Source organism: Gouania willdenowi, chromosome 6 (assembly GCF_900634775.1).
Source record: "Gouania willdenowi chromosome 6, fGouWil2.1, whole genome shotgun sequence".
Lineage (NCBI taxonomy): Eukaryota > Metazoa > Chordata > Actinopteri > Blenniiformes > Gobiesocidae > Gouania > Gouania willdenowi.
This window is the reverse complement of record NC_041049.1, coordinates 2,219,191-2,246,786: the sequence shown is the minus strand read 5'-3', so window position 1 is coordinate 2,246,786 and position 27,596 is coordinate 2,219,191. Positions and strand designations below refer to the sequence as shown.

The 27,596-nt window shown below is 38.7% G+C and overlaps 2 protein-coding genes across 3 annotated transcripts; one reads left to right on the top strand and one right to left on the bottom strand.

Moving 5' to 3' along the window:
- Positions 1-295: 295 nt before the first annotated feature.
- itfg2 (integrin alpha FG-GAP repeat containing 2) lies at positions 296-8,761 on the top strand. The gene is made up of 12 exons (XM_028449716.1): positions 296-570; positions 1,602-1,697; positions 2,033-2,074; positions 3,752-3,923; positions 4,013-4,152; positions 4,290-4,438; positions 5,256-5,350; positions 6,086-6,139; positions 6,351-6,442; positions 6,671-6,788; positions 7,438-7,611; positions 8,408-8,761. Exons 1-12 carry the CDS (start codon positions 475-477, stop codon positions 8,473-8,475), a joined length of 1,296 nt encoding a protein of 431 aa, XP_028305517.1. The 5' UTR covers positions 296-474; the 3' UTR covers positions 8,476-8,761.
- Positions 8,762-8,940: 179 nt separating this feature from the next.
- Positions 8,941-27,344, bottom strand: nrip2 (nuclear receptor interacting protein 2). 2 transcript variants are annotated; one of them, XR_003674276.1, is made up of 7 exons: positions 27,045-27,344; positions 19,146-19,436; positions 15,822-15,904; positions 14,566-14,663; positions 13,839-14,222; positions 12,614-12,666; positions 12,398-12,481 (listed from the first exon to the last, which is right to left on the bottom strand). XR_003674276.1 is itself a non-coding variant. In XM_028449717.1 (6 exons), the coding sequence occupies exons 1-6, from the start codon at positions 27,198-27,200 to the stop codon at positions 12,368-12,370; spliced, it is 795 nt and encodes a 264-aa protein (XP_028305518.1). In that variant the 5' UTR covers positions 27,201-27,343; the 3' UTR covers positions 8,941-12,367. The 2 variants fall into 2 exon arrangements, 1 of the variants encoding a protein (XP_028305518.1); XM_028449717.1 differs by lacking the exon at positions 13,839-14,222 and having other exon boundaries at positions 8,941-12,481; positions 27,045-27,343.
- Positions 27,345-27,596: the final 252 nt, after the last annotated feature.

Genomic DNA, 27,596 nt, shown 5'->3' with positions numbered 1-27,596 from the left:
CGTAAGTTCAGATCCCGATTATTGGTGACTGTATGCTTAATTTGTTTAATATTTTTATTCTAATTTTAACATTTAAGTTTTTATCTCTTTTTCCTTACATAGTACACTTGGCTGAGGATAAAACTCACAATAACAACAAATAAAATATTAGTTTTTCATCATCCAGGCACTGAAAGTTGATGATTTTTTTAAAGATATGTATTTTTTAAATAAATAAATAATCTTTAAAACAGATAAATCAAAGCGACAAGACTAGACATTAGTTTTCTGTCTCCTTTGAGCTGCCGTAGTATTTCCGGTCACGTGGTTTTTATTTACTTCCTTATAGTGAACCGATGGGTGACGTTAGTGATTAAAAACACGCGTTTATGTGGTTCACAGCCCGGGTTTTGAACATCGGGTGTAAAGTGTGGATTCTGGGGCTTTGTTTCCGTCCCATTGAAGCTTCTTTTTCGCTCAGAGGAGTTTAAAACGATGCGCTCCGTCAACTACGTGCAGCGCGTGAGCCTGGATTTCAGCGGGAATCTGTTTCCGCACGCGATCTGTTTGGGAGACGCAGACAACGACACGGTAACCGGAAACCGACACAAACTGTGACGTTACAGCCACTGAAACGCATTAAAGCACACCGAGAATTAAACCTAACGTCACTATCTGTCAGTGTAAACAAACAGGAGGAATTCAAACCCTGTCATTAAAGCAGAGGTTCTCAGCCCAAAATAGGGTCGCGCAGCAGTTTTCAGTGGGTCGCAGGCAGAAAAATGCAACTATTAGATTTTATTATAGATGTGTGCTGTTTTTCGTTCCACCTCTGATGGTAGAAGTTACGGAAGAGTATTAGGGTCACTGAAGAAACAAAACAAAAATTACCGCTGTAGATCATATTGTTATCCATTTGAGTGTGTTTTTTATTTTCTAGTCTCAATTATTTTTTTGGTCTTTTTTTTTAGTTTTAATCTTTTTATTAGTGTAATTAGTGTTAATTTCTTTGTCTGTTTGCTCTTCTTTTTTTAAATGGCCCATATAATATTCCGTTTGACGCTCAGTTTATACAAATGTAAAAAAAAAAACAACTTTGTATTTAGTTTTCAGAGCCTCAAATGGTTTCTGATTGCGGAAAATAGACGAAAATTACGGAATTCACTTCCCAAAATGAAAATGACAAAAAAACATTTGAAATTAAATCAAATGGAAATTACAATTTGACACTGAAATGGAAACAAAACAGCGATATGTAAACCGAATTTGGAGACATTTTGAAACAAAAAATCTGAGCTTTATTTTCTCCATTTTTTTTTTTTAGGTTTGTTTGAGTTTGCAGTTTAAAAAAGCAACAAACTCATTTTCTTGCCATAAATTGAGGAAAACGAGTTTTGACTATTCTGATGAATCACCATTCCTTCTTATTTTCTGTTGCCCTGCTGGTTCACTTATCTCAGTTAGATTAACATCTTTATAGGGATATATTTATTTATTATCAGTGAAAAGTGTGTGTGTGTGTGTGTGTGTGTAGTGTGTGTGTGTGTGTGTGTGTGTGTGTGTGTGTGTGGGGGTTTGGTGTAGTGTCCGTGTGTGTGTGTGTGTGTGTGGTGTGGGGGCAGCTGAATGAACTGGTCGTTGGAGACACCAGTGGGAAGCTGCTGGTTTACAAAAATGACGACTCCCGGCCGTGGATAACTCGGAGCTGTATCGGGATGGTGAGTCAGCATTCCTTCATTGTTACCATGGTTACAAAGTATTATTGTCATTATAGCAGTTACTTCACTGAATTGCCGTTTTAAAAACCAAACGAGACCTTGGGTTTTTTAGTAATTTGTTGTGTTGTGTAGTTTCCTGTAATTTTGTGTATTGTTGTAATTGTTGTCCTGTGTGTTTGTGCTGTTGCGTATTGTCATTTTTGTGTGTGTGTGTGTGTGTGTGTGTGTGTGTTGTATTTTTGTTGTTGCTTAGTGTGTCATTGGTGTAATTTTGTGCACATTTGTAACTAACTTCCTGGTTCACGCGGCTCATGTCATGATGTTTTTTTTTCCAGGTCACGTGTGTAGCGGTCGGAGACGTCTGCAACAAAGGAAAGGTGGGGCTTCAAACACCGGTGGACAAATGAATGGTTTATCATGTATACAAGAAAATATAATGTGAAGCTTTAGAATAAAAAACAGACATTCTTCAAAGGGCCTCACATATTCCTTTTAAAATCTTTCAAAAATTCCGTATCAGGTTATTCTTAATTCTGTTTTATCTGCAATCAGAAGAGAAAAAATTAAAAATGATGTGTTGTTGAAGTGGCCATAATTACATGAAATCATGGAAATCGTCTAATGTGTTTATGTTTAAATGACAGCTGAGGTTTGTTTAATACTTTATCAGATTCAGTCTAATTTTCCTATGCTACTCCACAAATCTACATATTCACAAGCCCGATGACACGGCTACGAAGTTGATCATCAAACTGTGGCCTAGGTGTCCTGGTGCTAAGGGCACTTATGGACACCCTTATGCCTTAACATGGTGTTTGTTTGGAGCCCCATAAATTCCATGTCAACGGAATAGCGGACGGAATCACGTAATCGACCAATGAAAACAAATCTACTGTTGAATGTCAAAATTGACAGAATGTAGATGAAATGTTTTGTTCGTGAGGTAAAGAACGTTGTTTCTGGGGACCGCTCATTAGGTGCACCGCTCGCCCTCCCTCCCCCCCTGGCCGCTTCAAACACCGTTGGAACCACATGAGACACCGACCAAACTGCCAAAAAATGACAACTCAACACTCACGCCAAAATACGGAGCTGATTAGTTCCCGCTTCACTTTACTCTGTGAAGCTCCGCCCCTTTCTTGTCAAGTACAGTCAGGATCCATCCCCCCACCCAAGGCTAAGCGATGCTACTCTCTCGTCTGCCGGAATAAACTCCAACATACTGGCCCTGAGCTAGGGGGCAACAAGTACTGCAACCCCTGCTCGGTGCCTGTCACCTGTGGCAACTCTAGAGTGGAAGAGAGTCCAACCCCTCTGGAGAAGACTGGTTCCAGAGCCCTAGCTATGTGTAGAGGTGAGACCGACTATATCTAGTTGGAACTTCTCAACCTCGCTCACTCGCTCGGGCTCATTTCTCACCAGAGAGGTGACGTTGTACGTTCCTAGAACCAGCTTCTGTAGCCGGGAATTGGATCACCAAGGACCCAGCCTATGTCGGCTGCCCGATCCTCACTGCACCCGACCGCATGCCCCCCTCTTGCAGGTGGTGAACCCACTGGCAGAGTCTGCTTCAGACTCCATGGGTAAAAGCCTACGAGCCTGATCCCCGGCCCTAGCTCCAGGGAGGGGCCTCGGTGGCACTCTGGGAAGGGTACACTGAACATTGATGTTTTTCTTCATGGGGTGTCTGAACCGCTCTCTGTCTGACCCCTCCCCCAGGAGACATTTTCCATTAGAGACCCTACCAGGACCAAATGCTTTACTCATTTAACCCAAACAACTTAAATCTTCTTTATGCTTTAGAATTTGAAACGCTACACCCAAGTCCCATAAAACCGAACGTGTCTGAGTGGTCTTGTGAAATTTTTCTTGTCTTTATGTCTTTGAAACACCTTCTACACTTTTAACCGTCTGTTTAAAGTGAAATAATGGTGTAAATATGTCATCTTCTGACCAAACATGTACAGTAGCTGATTATCTGTAATCACAGAAAATCTAAGAATTACAGAGAAATCCATGACGTTAAATGGATGATGTGTTTCGTGTTCCCTCAGAACTTGGTAGTCTCTGTGGGAGCAGAAGGATGGTTCCACCTCTTTGACCTCTCGGCCACCAACAAAGGAGACTCGTCCAGTCAGCACGAAGCTCTGCCGTCCGATGACCAGCGGCCGTTCTTCACCCAACACATTCCCGCCAACACCAAAGTCATCCTCATCAGCGACATCGGTGACTAATGCGTTTCTACGTCGTTACGTTTGTGCTACGAGCAGAAGTTGTTGGTGAGAGCAGACAAACAACAGTTGTTTCGTCCACAGACGGAGACGGACGCAGTGAGTTGGTGGTGGGATACACGGACCGGGTGGTGCGAGCCTTCAGATGGGAGGAGCCGTCCGACGGGTCAGAGGTGGGCTCGGGTCAGCTGGTGCTGCTGAAGAAGTGGCTCCTGGAAGGACAGGTGAGGAGAACCAGTAGCCCCCACTCACTGCTGTGGGAGTCACACACACACACACACACACACAGACAAACAAACCAGTGTGTCCTACATCCTCTCTCTCTGTGTGTGTGTGCATGTGCGTGGGCCGCTCTCTGCAGGTGGACAGCCTGTCGGTGAATCCTGGACCCGTGGGTTTACCGGAGCTCATGGTGTCCCAGCCGGGCTGTGGCTTTGCCATCCTGCTTTGCTCCTGGACTCAACAGGACTCCAGCGGCTCCGGAGACGACTTCCCCTCCGTGGCCGGGAGGTAACGACGCTGCTATTTGATTACATTATTTTTTGTTTAGTTTAATTTATTTTAGCAATTTTAATTATTTTGTATTATTTATTTGATTTGTTTTTTTTATTACTTTTAATTATTTTGTGTTTTTATTTTAATATTAGTGATTTTTGTGTTTTTCTTTAAAATATTTATTTATTTTCAATATTTTTTATTTTGTTTTATACATGAATTTTATTTCAATTTGTTTTATTATTTTATTAAGTTTGTTTTTTGTTCTGTTTTATTTTATTTGGTTTCTTTTATTGCTTTTATTTTATTTCTTTTGTTTTGTTTCTTTGATTATTTGTTTTATTTAGATCATGTTGTAATATATTATTTATTTTCGTTTTTTGTGTTTTAGTGTTTTTCTTCTACTTTTATTTATTCAGTTAATTATTGTTTAATTTAATTTATTTCTATTATCTAAATTATTTTATTTTACTTATTTTATTTGGTTTCAGACATTCTTGTTTATTATATTCAATTTCATTTATTTTATACATTTTGTTCTATTTATTTGGGGTTTTTATTATTTTGTTAAATTTAATTTACTTTTTTTTTTTTTTGCTTTAATTTATTGAGATTTATATTTTTTATTTGATTCATTTATTGGCGCTAAAAATTATATTTTAACATTAGAATTTGTTCTAAAACCAACAGAAACAAGGTAACGTTACATTAGCGTAGCCTGTTCCAGTACGTAACCATTTGCTAGCTAAAGCATGAAGACCTTAACGCGTCTCGTAGAACTTCCTCATCACCTTCGACCTTTCCAGCTCTGATTTTGGTTTCTCTGCTGCAGTGAAGGACCTTCTAGAGACGTAACGCTCCATCTGACCACCGGGCGGATTCACAACAAAAACGTTTCCACTCACCTCATCGGCAGCATCAGCAAAGGTTAAACACGTTATTATTTAATAACTTTAGGGGATTTAGCAGAAAAGGAATGAATCAATCCTGGCTACTCACACGCAGTCTGTGTACGATCAACAGAATCCCACGCACACATCTTTATCTACACATCCTTTGAGTCTGCTGGGCTGAACACGTTCACAATTACAGAATTTAATCTAATCCAGACGTGAGCAACTGGTGGCCCCCAAAGTAAACGCAAATACTTACAAAAACAGACAGAATTACAGAGAAATACATGAAAGAACAACAAAAATATAGTTATTCTAAAAACACACAAGATAACTAGACAAAATGCACAAAAATTGCCCATTTCAATTGGTTCATGACCAGCAAAGATAAAATCCAGCCACTGGTTCCTAGAGGCTCTGATGAGGGTTTATCTGTTGTTTAATGGAGCTCAAACTAGCACAACAGTTTGAGAGGGAGGAGCTCACGTACTTATGTAGGGTAGGAGGAGCCAGGGTTGTCAGGAGGAGGAGTCTTATAAGGGAGCAGATATCCAACTCGTCCGTTTGGAGCTGACTTTTTACAAAATGTGGAATAACAAGGGAGGGAGGGAACAACTTTCTTAACTTTGTCCCTTTGAATGAGGCTAAAGGATGTTTATCGCTGTAGCAAAACCATTAGAAAGTGATTTTTTTCATAACAGTTGTTTATGGTTGTTGTAGTTGTTTATGGTTACGGGCTTGGTTGGAATGATTCTCTGTGTCTGAACAGGATCCAAAGAGGAGTCTTCAAAGTGTGGACTGTTTGCTCTCTGCACCTTAGATGGTGAGTCCATCCATCCTTTATTACATCCATTCATCCTTTAGTACACATGTCAAACTCAAGGCCCGGGGGCCAAATCCGGCCCTTTCGAGCATCCAGTTCAGCCCTCAGAAGACAATAAAAATGAAAGAGAAAACGTCATCCAGCTGTAGATATCTCAGATTCACTAATTTAATGAAAAGTCCATCCATCCATCTAACTCTGTGTGTCTCAGGGACCCTGAAGCTGATGGACAGCTCTCAGCAGCTACTGTGGTCGGTGCAGGTGGATCATCAGCTCTTTGCTCTGCAGAAACTCGACGTCACTGTGAGTTTAACATCAGGAGTGTAATCTGAGTACGTAGAGAGATGTAGATACATGCACCGTAGATGTTGTTTAGATGTGTGATCCACACTTCATGAATGAATGCGCTTAGTTCAGTTTGACATTAGAAGATGTTGACCTGTTGTCCACTGAGGGCGTTAGCATTATCAACTACAGCATGTTTTACTCCTCGTCTGTTTTTTTTAAATACTAGTCTCTCTGCGTTTCCAGGGCGACGGGCGTGAGGAAGTGGTAGCGTGCGCCTGGGATGGACAGACTTACATCATCGACCACAATCGTACCGTCGTTCGCTTTCAGTTCGACGAGAATGTCAACGCCTTCTGTGCCGGTGAGACTTCATCAAAGTTTGTCAAGTCGTTAATAAATGTAAAAAAAAAACTACTAAGAAACAAAACCTTCCAACTGTACGATCATTAGTTTAATGATCAGATTATTAAACATTAAGGCCCGGGGGCCAAATCCGGCCCTTTAGAGCATCAAATTCGGCCCACAGAATGGTGTAAATAAAACTCAACACTCCTGGTGCTTAAATTGCATGATTGCCTTAATTTTTAATTTTAAACTTGTGAAAAAACTTGAAATTCTTACAAAATCCTTCAATTTTCTTTAAATTATTACCTAATATTTCCCCTAACTAAATAGAAATTGGTCACAAAATCTAAGAAATTTAAAGTAAAGATCCTGTTGGGACTGAAATTTCTCACTTATTGCTTGGATATTGTCACTTTCGTACATAGTTAGTGTTTTATGTATAACTAAAAGTGTAAACTAGGGCACAGTGATGTCGAAATTTCTCATTTTCCCACAATAAAATCTGTGGCCCACTAGAGATCAAACTGCTCTGTTTTTGGCCCCTGAACTAAGCTTTCTCTGTAGGAAGGATTGTAACACACAGAGGTTTGTTATAATCAACCATTAGATGGCAGCACTGAGCCACAACGTGCTCTGACACGCTGTGTGTGTGCGTGTACGTGTAGGTCAGTACACCTGTAAGGACGGCGTGAACAGTCCTTGTCTGGTTTATGTGACCTTCAACCATAAGATCCACGTTTACTGGAAGGTTCAGTTGGAGCGAATGGAGTCGACCAACCTGCTGAGAGTCCTGGAGAGTAGACCACGGTTCAAAGAGCAGCTGAGGGCCCTCGGAGTGGGTGAGTCCAACACAGCATTGTTACATTGTCACTAGCATTACGGTGTCATTAGTGTTACAGTGTCATTAGTGTTACAGTGTCACTAGTGTTACAGTGTCACTAGCGTTACAGTGTCACTGGCGTTACAGTGTCACTAGCGTTACAGTGTCACTGGCGTTACAGTGTCACTGGCGTTACAGTGTCACTGGCGTTACAGTGTCACTGGCGTTACGGTGTCACTAGTGTTACGGTGTTATTGGTGTTACAGCATCATTAGAATTAAGTGTCATTAGCATTACGTGTCACTTGCGTTACAGTGTCACTAGCGTTACAGTGTCATTAGTGTTACAGTGTCATTAGTGTTAGTGTCACTAGTGTTACAGTGTCATTAGCGTTACAGTGTCATTAGCGTTACAGTGTCACTAGCGTTACAGTGTCACTAGCATTAGTGTCACTAGCGTTACGGTGTCACTAGCGTTACGGTGTCATTAGCGTTACGGTGTCATTAGCGTTACAGTGTCATTAGCGTTACGGTGTCACTAGCGTTACGGGGTCACTAGCGTTACAGTGTCATTTGCGTTACGGCGTCATTAGTGTTACGGTGTCATTAGCGTTACGGTGTCATTACCGTTACGGTGTCATAAGCGTTACGGTGTCATTAGTGTTACAGCGTCATCAGTTATTAGTGTTACAGTGTCATTAGTGTTAAAGTATCATTAGTTGTCATTAGCATTACAGCGTCATTAGTGTTACAGTGTCATTAGCGTTACAGTGTTACAGTGTCATCAGTGTTACTGACATCACATGTCATCTACAGACGCTGAGGACTCGGCTGCTGTCAGAGAGCTGGTTGAAGATCTTCTCTACAAAAACACCAAGCCGTGACTCAAAGAAGCTCCGCCTACTGTAAATAATAATCATCGTCATGTAAATAATCAATAATAACAATCATCTGTAAATAATCAATAATAACAATCATCTGTAAATAATGTAAATAACAGAAACGAACGCTGACTGATAGCAGAGGAAGATCAACAGCCTGGGTTTCCCTTCTGCATTATTTAACACTCTCTCTGTGTGTGTGTGTGTGTGTGTGTGTGTGTGTGTGTGTGTGTGTGTGTGTGTGTGTGTGTGTGTGTGTGTGTGTGTGTGTGTGTGTGTGTGTGTGTGTGTGTGTGTGTGTGTGTGTGTGTGTGTGTGTGTGTGTGTGTGTGTGTGTGCGCGCGCGTGCGTGCGTGTGAGAGATGAGGACACACAGGATCAAGTTTCCTTTGTGTGCGTGTGTTTTTTTTTGTCATTTTGTTATTGTTTTTGAACTTTTTGTTCATTAGTGATGCTAAAAACACAAACTAGCCAGAATACGTACTTTATTGTCAGAGAAAATACACCAAAAATAAACTTCTGTCATACACCGACTGCTCTCACACGAGTGGAGGGTCACTGTTACATCAAAGAGGGACAAACGGCCACGTTATGTTTGACTGACCAGAGGTTGGCATCCGTCAGGTCAGACTGTTCCTCATAGCTCACAGACGAAGGTTAGGGGACGGTTTGGACGACACAGTGTTTAACCCTCCTATTATCCTCAAACACATTTTACCCTTGGGATCAATCTGACCCCAGGGATATTTACCTCCAGAAAATTATTTTCAGAAAATTGTTGACCAAGTTTTGTGTCAGGCACAGGACATTTTCAAGAAAGAGTGTGTGTGCAGATTGCAATACACAGAACACAGTGAGGAATAATTTGGATAAAAGGCTGTTTTACACAGATAAAACAGCTTGGGGTCAAATTGACCCCAGAGGAACACCAATGTGTGCAATTTGTGTTCAGCACATTGGAAAAAATTATTTGTGATAATTTAATCGATTGTAGCCATCAAATTTGGAAAAGTCATGAAATATGAAGCAAAAAGAAGTCTACTATTGTTTTTTGAATGATAAACATTTAATGGGGTCAAATTGACCCTAAGGATAATAAGAGGGTTAAAAATGAACACCGAGTCGTGGCCGGGATTGGCAGTTTCAGAAATAGGACCGACTCTGGTTTGTTTTCCGCCCGTGAGAAACGAGAAGAGAAAAACAATCAATGGGCCTCTTTTAGACGTTTGTAGTGACACAGTCAGAGTCGTACACAAACAACATGCAGACTGAACCGTACAAAGTCATGCAGAAGGAATGTTTGGACGTCTGGTAAAGCCAGAAATCAGTTTTTTTGGAAGGATTCATTAGGGGGGAAAAGCTCTAATTTAATCTCTGGCTCCAAAAATGGAAATGTAACCATGTGAGGAGAAACGCAGCGATGTGCGTCGTCCTCGGGTCAGGATAATAAATTCAGGACAACACAGTGTAGATTACAGAAGCTTATTGCATTCACTGAAGGAAAAAAAGTTTAGTTTTTTCTGAACTGATGAGATAAAAATAAGTATAAATGCACAAAAATTCCCATTTTTATAGAAAATGTTTTTCAGTTTTTCTGAATTTCCGTTAAAAACTTAACTCATCAACTCAGAAAAAAACAAAAAATATTTCCCATAAAAAAAGACTCATTAATTCACAAAAAAAAAGAACAGAAAAACAACACAAATTCTTTTATTTACTTATTTTTTATCTCATTTCAGTTTTTCATCTTCAGTGAATGCAACAAACATCCGTAGTAGATAAATCTAGATGAAATTATAATAAAGATATAATAATGATTCCTGTATTTATATTTATTTTTATACAAATCCATCTGATTTTTAAAGATATGGTTCAGTGTTTGGGGAACTTCCTGATGTTATTCCTTTCTTGTTAAATTAAAGACATAGTGATGAGATAGTAAAATTTTTTTGATTTACTCCCAAATCAATGCACTTTGCTCATATTTAGTATGGATTTTAGATATTTCCAATTAATGCAGTCATACTAGTAATTACTATGTCGATCCATCCTTTAAAAGGTTTTTTATTATCGTAAATATTCTCCCAAAGTTCTTGAAAAAATCCAATGTTTATACTCGGATACTTTTGTTGTAATTTGTGTGTTTCCGTATTGATAATATTAGTTATTCATTGTCCTTAGAACGCCAATGTGGAAACAGGAAAGCAGCCAAGCTGTTTTCTAGCGTTTCTTATGTTATTCAACAAAATATCATCAACTGACTAGTAAATACAGTTAATGCTAGTAATGGATGTTTGGTTGTTACTAAACATCACCGTCTTATGTTTGGTGTTCACTCTTCTTTTAATGGACGGGTGGCAAGCAAAGCTAACGATCACACTGCGATGTGTATAGACTACTGAGAGCAGGGTATCTTTCTTTGTGGATGACATTGTCCTGTTTGTCATCTCACGCAAGAGCTTTCGGAACGCAAGTTTGAATAGTTGAGATTTAAACCCATGTTTCTAAGTCTTAGTATCATGTTCAACCGCTTCATCTTTGGGATTGGACAAACACTCGGACTATTTGGCGTTTGTCGAAACGTTTCTTGCCTTTTCTTTTGTCCTAATTTTTTATTTATTGAATCATAATCAAAGATGTTTGAAAATAGCTTTTTGTTGATATTGTCCAACATTATGGTTCATTTTCATTTGGTGTCGAGCAAAAGCGAGTAGCGTCTGCCGGAATGCATTGGTAATCAAAACAGAATCTCTCTCTTTGTGGATGACATTGTCCTGTTCGCCCTCTCACACCAGAGCTTTCAGAGAACAAGTGTAAAGCAGTTGGGATGAAAGTAAGAATGACCGCGTCTTGGTACCGCGTCCTTTGATGGAATGTTATGGTTCAGTTGCATAGAAATCTAGTTTGTACCATTCAACCTCCATCTCCACCCTTACTGACCTCACTGCTTTGATAGATACACGACCAGTTGTCAGCGTTTGATGAATGGAACTTCTGCTCCTCAGCTTTGGACAATTTTCCGATGAGCATCTAAAGATTGGCTAAAGACTTGTGTATTCGGGATTCCTGAAAAAAAAACTTCAGTATTTTGCCAAAGATTATACGTTTTCTGTATCAGTTGTCCATGTCCCCAATACATTTCTGGGAGAGGCAATTTTCATGTTTTTGTTTTAACAAAGTAATTAGGACTAGGCTAAATCCCCAATGTTTAGCTCTTTTTTTGCAGAACTGTGAAGCTATCTTAAAGAGTGAATCTGTTTTCCTCGAAAATCCTTGAAACTTTTTCATCCAAACATTTGTAAGAGAATAAAGTAAAGAGCATCGTCAAAAGGTTTTGTGAAAAGGACAAAGCTACGTAGCAAGTGAGGAACAGCCATTACACATTAAGACACTTACGCTCACAAACAAGATTCTATGGCTTATCTTTGAGTTCAATTCCTTCAGAGAACCTGACAAATGATTTAACAGAGCGAGTGTTGAGAACTTTCACTGTTCGTCCCCAAACATGAAACCATTCCTTCAAATCCTTCAAATCTAAATTTGTGTTCTTTTCTTTCTGTCAAAAATCAGTGTAAACATCTGGAAGGGTCATCAAATCAAAACGATTGAAATATACAATAGAAACATGAAGAATGAACGATCGAGCAGAGATCTGATTTTTCTCTGTTAAACTACGCTAACTTATTACGAGAGATAATCATTGCCGAATTTTTTAACTCCCCAAAAAACCAAAAGGTGTAAACAGAAGACGGCGGTGGCGAGACGTCCGTCCATGTTCCGGCAGTGAGAGTCGCCTCGATTCAGCGCTCCAGAACCAAAGCTACGCCGGATTTTCTCAGTAATGATTAGGTGATTTCAAAGGAAATCGGGCGCATTTTCTTTTTTTTTTGCTGCTTCACAGGTTCTCGTTGGAGTCGTGTTGGCACTGGCTGTCGGTCGGTAGGTGGAGAAACGGCAGCTCGTCGCCGTTCTGCAGCTTCAGGATCCGACGGTTTAGATCCAGACAGCACTGTAAAGAGATTAACGCGGTGATACAATTACGCTTTCAAATCTTCAACACGCTAACGGCATTACAGCTGGAACACCAAAACATTGCTGGATGAGGCTAACACGATGCTAGCAAAGCAAATAAGAGCCTTACTTTGAGTTCCAACAGCGTCTGAAGGCCGAGGCACAGCTCGAACGCGTCATCATCTAAAAGAAGAGGAGGAGTCGTTCAGGAAACAACGTTCAAGAAAGTCAGTGAGTACATTTGTTAGAGTTTTTTTGTAACTCTGGAGATAAGTTTTGACAGGAAATACCAAGTTTGTGGGTATGTATTGTATTTCATAGGAGGGATAATGTACAGCTATCTCTTTTAGGTCTGATGAGAACATCCATTGACTTTGAGACATTGTTTTGGTTCTGGCTGATTAATGGGGACCCATGTAGAAAATCTTAAAGTCACCTCTCCAAGGTAAGACACATTCTGAAAGCTGGTGTTGAGTCTAAAAACAGGAAAGTTCAAAGAAGGAGCCATTATAAACGTACAAAATTCGCTACATTTATTAATGACCCCAGGGTGAACAAAGATGTCCATTATGACTACGCCCAAACCCAAACACACTGACCCAAGGGTCAACTGCCAAAAATGGCGTTTTGCCCTGAAAACGCATTTGTGCGAACTAGTCTGATTCGCTTCATCTGATTCTCTTCAAACTCAGCCAGAGCCCTTAGGACCCACTTTATTCCATTACATTTTGGAAGTAATGAAATACAGTAAATCATGTACAGTAGGTGGCGATATGCATCTATTCAAGTTGGTTGAGTCAATGGAAACTAGAAAACAAACCATACGGTATTGGGCCGATTAAGGACTTCCACTGGTTTTAAAATGATTTCAATTATGTTCTCATTCTGGAACAATTAATGATAAATCTTCCTTTTTTTTATTTGTATCTGACGTAAAGATCATGGTTGGTTTTTCGTAGGTAGCCTATACCTGATATAACTGTACGGAACTGTGACATGTGTTGGAATTGCTTCTAATAAAAGAAAAATCAAATTCACGTTGAGAAACTTGATAAGCATTGCAACGTCAATGTAAACAACTTTAAGGATATGACCAATAAGATATGTTTTAAGGTGACGTACAGTGACCTTTTTAGGAAAAAACATTTAAAAAATGTGGTGTCGGATATGTGGAATGATGAGAAAGAAGGTAACATTTTAAGACGTAGCTATTATTGCTTTATTAATGCCACGGCTGAGGAAAAGGTATCAAAGTGCAGCTACCGTAACCAGGTTTAAGGAGTCCTCTGGTGGCAGCGGTAGGTATTACAGCAGCAATGTGGACATTTAGTTGAGTGGAATCAAAGGACATATACCGTATTTTCCCACATATAGGATGCTATTTTCTTCCTTTAAGGTGGAGGGAGCAGCCAATGTGGAGGTGCGCTCTATGTATGTATTTTTCTGTCAGTCAAACGTGTCCAGTGAAAGCAGGTGTCAGGAGGCAGAATATTACTGACGACTCACATAACGGACACACACACACACACACACACACACGGAGAGAAAGAGAGATAATGAATAGGAAGAAACAATAAACAGCATAAAATTGCCAATTAACCACGTTACGTTTGTTCAGAAGCGATCGTGTTTGTATTCTGACGGAGTCCAGACTAAACCTGATCTCTGCTGAGGCGATGGTGAACAGAAGCGGAGGGAGTGGTATATCAGGAAGGTTCCAGTAAAAAGCTGTAAATGGACTGATATGCAGAGGCGGGGCAGTGAGGGTGGGATTTCATGTGGAGATGGAAACTCATCAGTTGAAACTGATCAGAATACACGTAAATACACGGAAACCTCCATTAACAGGAATACATCAGCCCTCCTACCTGCTCGTTCTGATTGGCTGACACTCACCAGCCAAAAGGGTGTGTCACAGAGCAGCCTTTACATAAATAATTTTCTTGGAAAATTGCTAAATTATTGGAATGCGGTAATACAGCGCTGCGTTCAATAGCCCGGAATAAACAGAAACTACCCTAAACTTTAAACTGCTCAGTAAAGTGGATTTTTGGGGAGAAATGACAAAACTGATGCTCGTACCTTTAACAAAGGCTGAACATTGGACGGTCTGTCGGCCGAACTGCAGCTGGAAGTCGTCCACGGAATCGCACGCCGAGCTGTCCTGACTCGGCACTAGACTGGAAATCACCGAAAACAAAGAAATCATTTAGAAATACCTCCAATAATAATAGTAATACATTTTATTTGAAGTTGCATCAGTGGCACACAGGGTCACTGTAAAAGATTATTACAAATGGTTGTTGCAAATAAAATACTATCAAGGATATACAGAGATATTGGTTATAATACCATCACAACACATAAAGACAAAGAAGGTAAATAAAGGTCAAAGTATTTAGAGAATGACATTTTTTCTGGCATTTTGTAAAAGTAGCGAAAGTCTGGAGACGATTGTTTTAATAAACAAAAGGCTTTTCATTATAATTTGAATTTATTGATTATTTAAAAGTGGTAATGCATATTAATAAACAGACATGCTGTAAAGGAGCCAGATTTTAGGCGAGTTCTCATTTGGTGTCCTTTGCCAGATTTTAAAAAACAACCTAAAATATAAAAATGATTAAAAACAGAGAGAATGAATGACATTCTGAGAAAGTATGACAAATAACAATAATTACTGATAAAACAAAGCACCAAACCAGGACTAAAACTTTCACACAGAATATTACAACACACTTCAAACAAAATAGTTAATCTATACTTAACACAAGAGAAACAATGTGCAAAAATAATAATAATAAAATAAAAGGCTGTCAGTGTGAACATAATTCGTGGTCAAGAAGCCACAATATAAGATTTATAAATCTTAATTTAAAAAAAAACAGAAAAGGGCGTTTTAATGCCTGAAACTAACTAAACTGTAAGTATGTTGTTACTTTCGTCACCATGGCAACAAAATCCACTTAAGGAGCAGCTGCGTCTTGTTACCACAGCAACCAGAGACCCAATACTCTAATTTCAGCTGCATCTGGAGCCAGCCAATCACATGTAAGTGTGTAGTTTAGCTTTTAGCTGATCTCATTTGTTGTTTTTAGTTAAACCTTTGTTTGAAAAATTTGCACCGACAATATAAGACAGTGTTAGTTCTAATAATAATAATTAAGTATATTTTGATGAAGTAAATGTTAATAATCTAAGAACCGTGTTGGTGTTATTGTAGCTCATGTTTTCTTGAAGATGAACTTTGCTAATGGATGATCTGTAGTCTGAGTGTATTTACACAACAAACGCACAGAAGGGAATGTGTAAACACACACACACACACACACACTCACCCCAGCCTCTGACAGCAGGAGGAGGAGATGTGTGTGTGTTGGCTGCTGGTGTTGATGGAGGCCTTGACTTCAGCCTCGCAGCACTGGGAAGGAAACCAAACACATTTTAATCCTTTACCAACATTATTAACGTGGTTAAACTTAATGGATAAACTACCAAGAAAAACACGATAATAATATCCACTGTTATCCAGGAAGTTTACTATTATTATAGTCATCTTAAAGATGGAAATAGGTTCAACTAGGTTTGTTCTTTTTACTAATTACATTTAAAGTAATAATGCAGGAAAAACAGAAGACTGACCTTGACCTTAAATATGACCTTGAGTGAATGTCAAGGTCACACATTGAAAGGAAATGTTGTTCAATGGTACCAGTCTGAGCACTGGATCTCCATTTGTGGCCAAGTTATAGAAAAAAGTATGTTTTAGTTTATTTTTATTTTTTTTTGTGACGCCATGAACTTTGATCCCTACCGATGTTTTTACTGGTAGGTCGTACAGCTTTGGTCCAACAAAATAAAATACTCCACTTGAGATGAGCTTTTCATAAATGTAAGCATTCAACTTGTATGATAAATATTCATAGAGTTATGGAAAATGTTGGTTTTTGACACTTGACGCGACCTTGACCTTGATATTTTGGCTCCAAAAAAAGCCCTATGAGATGACATACATGTCATTAGCGCTGCATTAATAGCCTAGGAGGAGTTACAGAAGAAAAATAATAAGAATTGAATTGTCTAATACTAATATGGTGAGTTTGGTGTACAGTAGTTGGAGAAAAAGGGCAAAAATATGCAAAACAAATTTAGTTTCTTGAAGGCATCTGGTGACCCCCAAATGGGGTCCTGACCCCACGGTTGAGAACCTCAGGTGTAAACAAGTGAACTGGAAGGTTAAGCTCCTCCCTCACATGCTGCTGTTTTTTTCCACTCCAACAAACACTGACTAATGAAGTTAATCAGTTGCTGCTCAATCTGACAGATCAGCTGCTGCTGATCACTTCCTCTGCTGGGTTCACTGACAAACCAGTAAAACATTAATAAACCATCACATGTTCAGCTCCAAAGTGCAGCGTTGCTCCTGTTTTTATCCACACTACTGTGTTTAATGCTTATTTATTTATTCTAGTTTGGTTCCATGAATTCATCCTGTTTTCTAGATAAAAACCATAGATAGATACTATATATAGAGATAGATATTATAGACTACCAGTACATATATAGAGAGATAGATACCTATTATAAAGATATACGGTACTACATAGAGATAGATATTATAGATACCACAAAAAATACAAAATGAGAGAAAAATGTACAAAATGACAACAAAAGCACACAAAACAAAAACCTATCAACAAGGTGACTCCAAAACCACAAAAATTCTCAAAAAACACAAGATAACAGATAAATTATTTCAAAAATAACAGAAAAATACAAAATGACAACTAAAATATACAGAGACACAACTAGTCAAATAACAAATTGAGTTTCCCATCTCACGTGTCTTGTCGATGTGTGTCTAGTGACTTCAGAGGTTTCCACCATAACTTAGGGTGTTGGGTTCAAATCCCACTAAGATTTCTTTATCCGTTGTGGTTTGTTTTCATATGTTTGGATGCATTGCCTCATGTAAAGGATTTTCAATATCAGCGAGTGGTGAAAGTTGGGATAAGAAATGAAGAAGTCGCATAAAGACAAATTGTTTTATATCCTAATAAAGATTAACGTTTATGTTATTAATTAAAACAGATCAGATGTTTTTTTCTTCCATTCCCACATGCAGTTATGGGCTAATGAAAAAAGTAAAACAAAAGTATATTTTATTAATATTTCCAGAGCGTGTGACCCTAGAACCAATGTATATCTGTGACTAATCATTAGTGATGTGAACAGTCTATGTTCATAGCTCTAAGCTGATTACATTACAGGGAGCTGAGACATATGCTAAGTAGTTTACTGAAGACCCAAACATGTTCCAGACCCAAACACACACTATTTAGAGGAGCTGACATGTCCACCAGATAGGATGTATAGCAGATCTATTTCTATATTCTGAGAGAGTAGGTGGAGCTTATTACTATACCAGTAATAACACACCCCCTCTCACTAAATTGTCCATATCTAAAAAAATATTCATCAGATCAAACTAAACATTTACAGTATGAATATTGAATAATTACGGAATAATTGGTAAAAATGTCAGACTTTTTTGAGAGCACAGTGGGTGGGCTGTAGAAAGACCCTTATGTGTGCATTAGTTGTTTGGTTGGTTTTAAATTCTCTGGTTTTTTAATCAGCATTATTTCATATCTGATAAAACGACCCCCACAGTCTTTCTTATTGGCTCTTTGGGGTTTTGTAGAGTGGCTCTAACTCTCCTTCCTCTTAAACGCTTGTTGTGCTCACTCTGAACATGTCTCTCACACTGCTGACAGCTGCGGGGTCTCGCTCAGCCTTTCATTGGCTCTAAAGAGAAAGTGGAGCGGTGACTCATTGGACGCCGTGGGGCTCTTTTTGTTCGCCTTGTTTCCAGCTTGTATGTGGCAGTGAGACGTGGATCAGTATTTGATGTCGAAGTCTCCTACTCTGTGCTGAGTAAATGTAAATCAGACGAGTACGGCCGTCTGCAGCAGCAGAGAAACCAACTTCACAGATTAACATCTATTTCTTCTCATTTTTATTCTTCAGGACATGATGTGATCATGTCTCATAATATCCTGATTGTACAACAGTGATGTTTCACAGTAACGGGTTAAAGGGAGCTTCTATTTAACCTGGGTTACGGTCTTAAACCTATCACAATGGGGGCCACAAACATGTGATTGTATCTGTTCCGAGGGTCACATGATCAACATTCATGTCAGCATTTAGAATAATGAGCCATCAGAGCATTAATACAGGACAGAACAAAGGGTTTATAGTCCTTTTCTCATTTTTTTGAGACTTTGTGTGTTTTTCATTTTATAGATTTTCTCATTATTATGGAAAAGTTTTGTTGTCTTTTTGTGTGTCTTTCAAGTCCTGTTGTATATGTTGTGGTTTTTGTAGTAATTTGATGTGTTTTATGATTTTAAGTTTTTTTGTATTGTTTTTTTTATTTTTAATCTTTTTGTAAGTTTTTTTTCTACTTTTCTTGACAGTTTGTGTATTTTTCTGTCGTTTTCTGTGTTTCTGGAGTTTTGTGTATTATGTTGTTCTCATAGACATTTTGTTTTGGGGGCGACCGACAGGTTTGGGTGGTTTTATGTAAATGAGTGACAGAAAGAGGAAAGTTATAGATATTATCCATGATGAGACAAACAGGCCCAATCTTTGAATACCTTGCACCGTATGACCAACACACTGAGAGGGGCGGAGCCTTTGTAGCTCGCAGCCGCCTCGCTGACGTCGTCCTCCTCGTCCGACCGCAGGCTCTTCTCGCTCTCCTCTAAGGACTCCCTCTCCTCCGTGGAGTCGTCCGCCGTGCTCTCGCTCCGCTCTTCGGCCTCGGCGGCGCCGTCCTTGGTGTCGGCCAGCGGCGATCGGACCCTGGCGCCGGAGTCTTTGGCCTCGCCTCTCAGCCGCGTGATGTTTCCCTCCAGTAGGCGGCGCTGCACGATGCTGTGAGGTTGCTAGGAGGCGGGAAAATAACCAACAAGACGGTCAGGTCCATTTGCTGAATGCGTTTCCTGCTTTTCCTAAAAAAATCATTTTAAAACCAATGGAAGCGTTGGATGCTCTCCAAGAAATGATCAAAGGCGAGTCGACAGAGGCAATGCTAAGAATGTTTAAATGGCTTTGAATATTTGTATTATAATAACCCAATTGTGCAAACTTACATTTCAATAACATACTGTACTCTTTTAGGAAATACAATTAACAGAAGTTTTATTCTGGACACGACACGACAAGAAAAGACATCAGCAAATAAATTCACAGTCAGAAAATAGTACGAGGAAAACAATCTGAGGGGAAATGTAAAGATTTATGTTTAGATTTTTACTGAGCCCCTAAAGTGACATTACTCTTTTTTTTTTTAAATTTTATACCTTTAACATTCTTACGTAATAAAAACTTTTACACAAGCATGTAAAAATATCAAACATATGATACACATTTGAAAATACAGTAAAAGGCTGAAAACCTGTGTAACAGGACCAAAAAAAAGCTGGAGAAAATCAATGAAAAGTGGACTAAAAATAAGACTTAAAGGACAAAAAACTGATTAACAACAGAAGGGAAACAGACATAGAGACCAAAATAAGATTTGAAGGATGTAAAACAAATTAAAAAGAACAAAAGCCCCTAAACAACATCTAAATAGGACTAAAATGACCTAAAACAGACAAAATGGAATAGAATCAATAAGTACAATATATCAACAAAAAACTGACCAAAAACTGACTAGAAAGAGCCTAAATGAACTAGAAACAGACCAACAGGACCAAACAGACTGACAACAAACCCAAATAAGGAGCGAAAACAGACCAAAAATGGCTAAAAACAGACTACAAACTAAGAAAAAGGACTAAACAAATGAGTGTATTGTTATCCTGAGGCCTACAGCGTTCCTGGTCTTTGTGTTCTCAGAGCAACACGTGTCAGTGGGTGTCTGCGCTCTCTGGATAACGTTAAGGTAAATTGTGTTTTCGCTGGTTAATCACATTGCTGCTCTGCGAGCACAGAGTCAGGCACAGCCGGCTTTGGAAAGGTTAGGTCACCCAACACCCCCAGTGGAGTCAGCGCATGAATAAAACACTGGCCATGTGCCTCCGTGCACATGGGAACAAGGCGTGCACACGTATGAATCATTGATCGCTGCATGTTTGAGTGCCAAAGAGTCACGGCTGTAATGCAGTGCACCATAGGGCAACACCTACTAAATGTCAAAAGTCAGCTTTGGAACAACTTCAGCACTTTTTCTCACTTCCAACAAGAAAGTCTTGAAACTTCTACAGGAGATTATTTGGTTTTATTGACACCTAATTCATCCAATCAGCAAGAGCCACTCCTGTGTTTGTCCTGGTGGAACTGGAGAATTTGTAAACTAAAGCACCATTAGTTACTCCGGCCCTCGTCGTCAACGGATGATCGCAATGTGCCGTACAGTAGCCACTGGTTACCAACAAAACAGAACAAAAAAAAAACATGCAAATAAATAAAAATCTGAGCAAACAGACGATAAGGGCTAAAAACAGAGTTAAAAAGTAAGAAAAGAATACAAACAGATTTAGAGGACCAAAAAACCAGAAAACATAGCACAAAAGTCAAATAATGGACCAAAAACAGATCCACAAAAGACTTAAAGGACCAACGGACACTAAAAGACTAAGAAAAGTGACTACAAACACATGTGGAAGACCAAAAACAGACAAAAAGGACAAACAACAGACAAAACACAGACCCCAAAAAAACCAAAAAGCACCAAAAGCAACCCCCACTTTAAGACCAAAAGGACCAAAAACAGACAAAAAAACTCAGATAAAGGATTATAGTCAGTCTTAAAGGACTATAAACAGACTAAAGACAGACCAAAATAGGTCAAATAACAGAAAATAAATGAGAAAAATGGACTACAAACACATGTGAAAGACCAAAAACAGACTAAAAAGACAAAAGGGACAAATAACAGACAAAACCAAAAAGGACCAAAAACTGACTGAAAACAGACAAAAAAAGGACCAAAAACAGACAAAAAAGAAAAAAGGACAACAAACAAACTCTGGCTTTTAGGAAAATGAAGAAATGATGTAATTATTCTGGCATACACTCTGAGTCAGAAAAGGATCCTTTTGTGTGTTTTGGAGTGATTTTCTTTGTCTTATTGTGTGTTGTTGTCATTTTGTGTATTTGTTGTCATTATTTGTATTTTTGAGGTGATTTGATATAATCTTTATTTATATTTTGGAGTAGTTTTGTTTATTTTAGTATCTTGTTTTTGTGTTTGTTGTGTTCTTGTGTACAGTTGGAGTTGTTTTGTGCGTTTGTTTTGGCGCCACTGGCTAAGAAATGTTTTCTGATGTGTGTGTGTGTGTGTGTGTGTGTGTGTGTGTGTGTGTGTGTGTGTGTGTGTGTGTGTGTGTGTGTGTGTGTGTGTGTGTGTGTGTGTGTGTGTGTGTGTGTGTGTGTGTGTGTGTGTGTGTGTGTGTGTGTGTGTGTGTGTGTGTGTATTTTTATCCTCCTGCTGCTCAGACACAGTTTCCTCCTCTATCAGACACACACACACACACACACACACACACACAGAGGAAGAAACACTAAGAATAAACACATCCTCACGGTGCGTTCAGGGACCACGAGACGAGAGACGCTCCAACACATAGATAGATGAAAATAGATGTGTCACTGACCTATGAAGAACAGATATGTTCTTATCCTTTCCTATAGACCAATGCAGAATAGATCTGTTACAGACATATGGAGAATAGATCTGTTCCTGTCCTTTGTTACATAGACCTATGAAAGATAAATTACATGTTTTATATGTATAAAGAATACATCTGTTCCTCTGTCAGACATATAAAGAATAGATAAGTTATTCGTTACAGATGTATAAAGAATAGATATGTTCCTTGTTACAGACAGATAAAGAATAGTACTGTTCCTGTCTTTTCCTTCAGACGTATAAGGAATAGATTTGTAACTTGTTAAGGACATATAGAATAGATGTGTTCATGTCCTTTGTTACATAGACCTATGAATAATTGATTTGTTCCTCTCTTTTACTACAGACGTATGAAGAATAGATCTGCTCATGTCCTTTGTTACATAGACCTATGAAGGATAGATCTGTTACGGATGTATGAAGAATAGATCTGTTCCTTGTTACAGCTGTATAAAGAATAGATCTGTTCATGTCCTTTGTTACATAGACCTATGAAGGATAGATCTGTTACGGATGTATGAAGAATAGATCTGTTCCTTGTTACAGCTGTATAAAGAATAGATCTGTTCATGTCCTTTGTTACATAGACCTATGAAGGATAGATCTGTTACGGATGTATGAAGAATAGATCTGTTCCTTGTTACAGCTGTATAAAGAATAGATCTGTTCATGTCCTTTGTTACATAGACCTATGAAGAACTGATTTGTTCCTCTCTTTTTCTACAGATGTATAAAGAATAGATCTGTTCATGTCTTTTGTTACATAGACCTATGAAGGATAGATCTGTTACGGATGTATGAAGAATAGATCTGTTCCTTGTTACAGACATATAAAGAATAGATCTGTTCATGTCCTTGTTACATAGACCTATGAAGAACTGGTTTGTTCCTCTCTTTTTCTACAGATGTATAAAGAATAGATCTGTTCATGTCCTTGTTACATAGACCTATGAAGAACTGGTTTGTTCCTCTCTTTTTCTACAGATGTATAAAGAATAGATCTGTTATTGTCACAGACATATTTAGAATAGATCCTCTAAAGTGCAGTCATGTGATTGGTTGGTATATTTCTTAGTTGTGTAAATATATCAGATCCTTTCCAGAGCTCAGATGTTCTGCATTGGCCACACGTGCACACGCTCGTGCACACGCCTGCAGCTCAGAGGATGAGCACGAGGCGACGTACAGCTGAGCTGCAGCGAGACGTGCAGAGAGAGAAAATTACAGGTCACTGTTTCACCTCCTGAAGCTCTAACCATTCTTTGGATTTTCAAAATAAGACACATTATGTAACCACAGCTTAGCACGTCATGATTAGCTGCTGCTCAGAGCCAATTATTGTATATTTAGAACATTGGCCATTCATAAGAAATGAGGATAATTATCAATGGTGACCATAAATTAGCCCCGCCCCTATACTGTTTGACCCTGCTCAGTCCACAGCTAAGATATGTGCTAAGATATGTGCTAAGCTAACCCGAACATGGAGGAAGTGAGTAAGCAATTATTTTCTTTACAGGGACATAAGACGTGATTGTGATAAAGAAAAATATGAAAGATAGCAGCAACAGGAGAGTGAACTAAAGCAGAAGCTGTGTTGCCAGGTTGGGTTTATTGAACAGTTTATGGGCAGAAGTAGCAGCTTAATCTGGCAACACAGCGCACGGCCACTGTTTACTGGGTTTAAAATGAGCCTCTGTTTGATAGCTTTAGCAGCACAGGCTACATACGTGAGCTAACGTCAGTTATGTTCCTGTATAAAGAAAACAGTTGCTGGTTTAAAAAATAACTGATGTAAAGAGTAATAAAAATACTGAAACAAAGATTATAATAAATATACAATATATAAATATTTCATTTTTTATATTAAAGCTAATTATATTATATATAAATTGTGTAGTATATACATTCATATATATATGTGTGTGTGTTGGTACACATACATTGAAATTTGTCCATACTCAGTTTAGGGTTTTCATTATTTGTCAGTTATAATCATCAACATTAGAATAAATAATCACTTGAAATCTATCAGTCTGTGTGAAATGAATGTATACATTATACAAGTTTCACTTCTTAAATAGAATTACTGAAATAAATCAAATTTTTCATCATATTCTAATTATATGACCAGCACCTGTACTGTGTATGAATATTAAATGAATGATAATATATACTGTCAGACTGACATGAAGGTCTGTTAGATGTTTGGACTAGTATTTGATCACTGGTTTGGTACCAGTGATGTTCCCCTGAGGCTCTGAGCTGATCTCACTCTGACATGATGACACTGAGCGTGAAACGACCTCCAGCTGATGAGATGAGCAGCAAAACAAACTGTATCTTACATAACGAGCAGAGGAGAAATAAATAAATCCTGGGTTAAATAAACAAACTGGATTCAACTGGGTTATACTAGGTTTTACTGGTTTATACTGGGTTCGTGTTCTCTTTTGTCAGGTTGGATTCTCTCTGTATTTTAATACATTTTATTTTCTAAGTTGCCTTTTAAAATGTGGCCACGGACACCAGATGAAAACTAGCCTCCTTTGACTTATTTACATCATGTCTGTTTATTAATGTGCATTATCACTTTTAAATAATCAATAAATTGAAATTAATAAAATACTGGTTCATACTGGTTTAAATTGGATTATACTGATTTATAGTGATTTATGCAAGTTTATACTGGTTTGTACTAGGGTTATACTGGTTATACTGGGTTTATCAAATCAATCTTTATTTATTAAAAGTGCTTTTAGCTCAAAGTGCTTTTACAAAGATAAAAAATAAATCAAACATCCACACCGTACAAACCCCGTCCACCACACACAGACACACAGGTTAAAATAAGCACAATGGCACATGGCTGGGTACAGATCAGATCTAGGTAAGGAGACGTCACAAGAAGCCGTCTGCACCAGGAGCAGGACACAGACCGACGAGACAGACCCCCCCAGTCCAGAAGCTATTCACCATCACTGAGGGGCACGAGACAGACAGCACCCATCACAGCCCCCAGTGCAGAGCAAACACTGGATAGTAATCCTAAAACTATAAAAACAACATAAGAGATCATTCTAAAACTATAAAAGATAAACCTAAAACTATGAAAACAACATGAAAGATAATTATTTAAATGGGTTTCATGTGTTCCCGCCTCCTGTTCTTCATCAGGACACGTGCTGCCGAATTCTGTAATAACTGTAAACTTGAAATACTCTTTTTGGGAAGACCAGAAAGCAGGGCATTACAGTAGTCAATTAGACTGGTGATAAAAGCATGTATTAGCGTCTCCATATTTAACCTAATTTTGCTATAATTTTAATGTGAGGGATAAAAGTCAGCTCAGAATCTAAAAAAACGCCCAGCTTTTATAGAGGAATCAAAGATGCAGTTTGAAGTTTGGGTAAAAGTTTCTCTCTCTGGGCCTCAGGACCCAGAATTAAAACTTCAGTTTTGTCCAGATTGAGCTTGAAAGAGTTTTCTGCCATCCAGGATTTGATATTTAAAATACAGGTAAAAAGAGCATCCATTAGACTAGTGTCATCAGGAGACACAGAGATATACAGCTGTGTATCGTCAGCTTAAGCGTGCCTTCTGATGACATCACCAAGAGAGAACATATAGATTAAATAAAACAGGGCCTACAATGGATCCCTGAGGCATACCACATGTTGTTTCATGGACCTTAGATCAGAACATATCCAAACTTAGCATAAAAGTTATGTCTGTGAAACCATTTATGAACAGCACCAGGTATTTGAGTCTATTATGAAGAATGGTGTGGTCTAAGGTCCAGTAGAACCAACACTGGTAAAATCCAGGTTCTCCCTAAAACCACAATGGTACTTTTCAAAAATATTAAAATCAGCTCATAAGTCATTCAGTTGAATAAAAACAAGTTTTTCTAAAATGTTGCTTGAAAATGGTTTAAATGATTCAAATCTAAACCTTTCTTCTTCAGAAGGGGCCTCACCACTGCTGCTTTAAATGCTTATATTATTATACTGGGTTATACTGGTTTATACTAAGAGGTTATACTAATGTATACTGATATTCCTCATATTACAGTAATTTCTATACTGGTTTATACTGGTATATAGTAGGCTATACTGGTTTATACTAAGAGGTTTTACTAATTTATACTGATATTCCTCATATGACATTCATTTTTATACTGGGTTATACTGGTTCATACAAAGAGGTTACACTAGGTTATACTGGTATTCCTCATATGACATTGGTTTCTATACTGGTTTATACTGGTTCATACTGGTTTATACTAGGTTATACTGGTTCATACTGGTTTATACTAGGTTTTACTGGTTCATACTGGTTTATACTAGGTTATACTAGGTTATACTGGTTTATACTAGGTTATACTGGTATTGCTCAGAGAATATGACATTAATAATTATATTGGTTCATCAGGGTTATACTAGTTTGTACTGGGTTATAATGTTATTCCTCAGTAAATATGAAGCTGTTTAGCAGCCTGCTACATTGAGCTCAGCTCTTCCTTATGTTAGTGCTGTTTACATCATCAGCTCATTATATAGCGATCATATAAATAATGGTGAACATATACATAAACAATGTTATTCATGTGTTCATAGTCCCAGTCTATTGCAGATGTTGAAGGTTGTGACCCCTGGATGATGGTGAGTAATAATGATGCAGAAAAGGAGGAATGTGATTGGTTCAAACCTTTGAAGTGATAAATGCACTGTGTGTGTGTGTGTGTGTGTGTGTGTGTGTGTGTGTGTGTGTGTGTGTGTGTGTGTGTGTGTGTGTGTGTGTGTGTGTGTGTGTGTGTGTGTGTGTGTGTGTGTGTGTCCTCGTGGGGACTCACCAGGTCCTTGGACGTCCCCAGTCTCTTGAGTCCGTCCAGAGGCAGCAGGTCTGCTGAGTCCTTGTGTGTGAACTGTGTTGCTTGTTTTAAGCGTCTCTGCTGGTGCAGGATGGCTTTGTCTCTGATGGCCAGGTCTGCTTTCTTCATCTCACTCATGGCTGAAGAGGATGATGATGATGGTGGTGGTGATGATGGTCCCTCTGTGGGATTCTGTTCTGGTTAGTCTCTGATGTGCATCTCTCTCTGTTTCTGTCTCTGTGCTTTCTCTCTGTGAGGATGGTGGGAGTCTCTCTCTCTCTCTCTCTCTCTCTCTCTCTCTCTCCCCTCCTCTTCCTCATCCTCCCAGTGACGCTCACCCTGACACACTTTCAGTGAAGGACAATATTGATCCTTCATTAAAGCAGTTTCCAGTGTTTCTGTGTCACTAATGTCATGTTCACTTCATTCATCTCCTCCTTCCTGAGAAATACATTTTTTATAAAATCATCCAAACACATCATGAGAATGTGATGATGGCCACTGTGCTGCCCCCTGGTGGCCCCTACCACAATA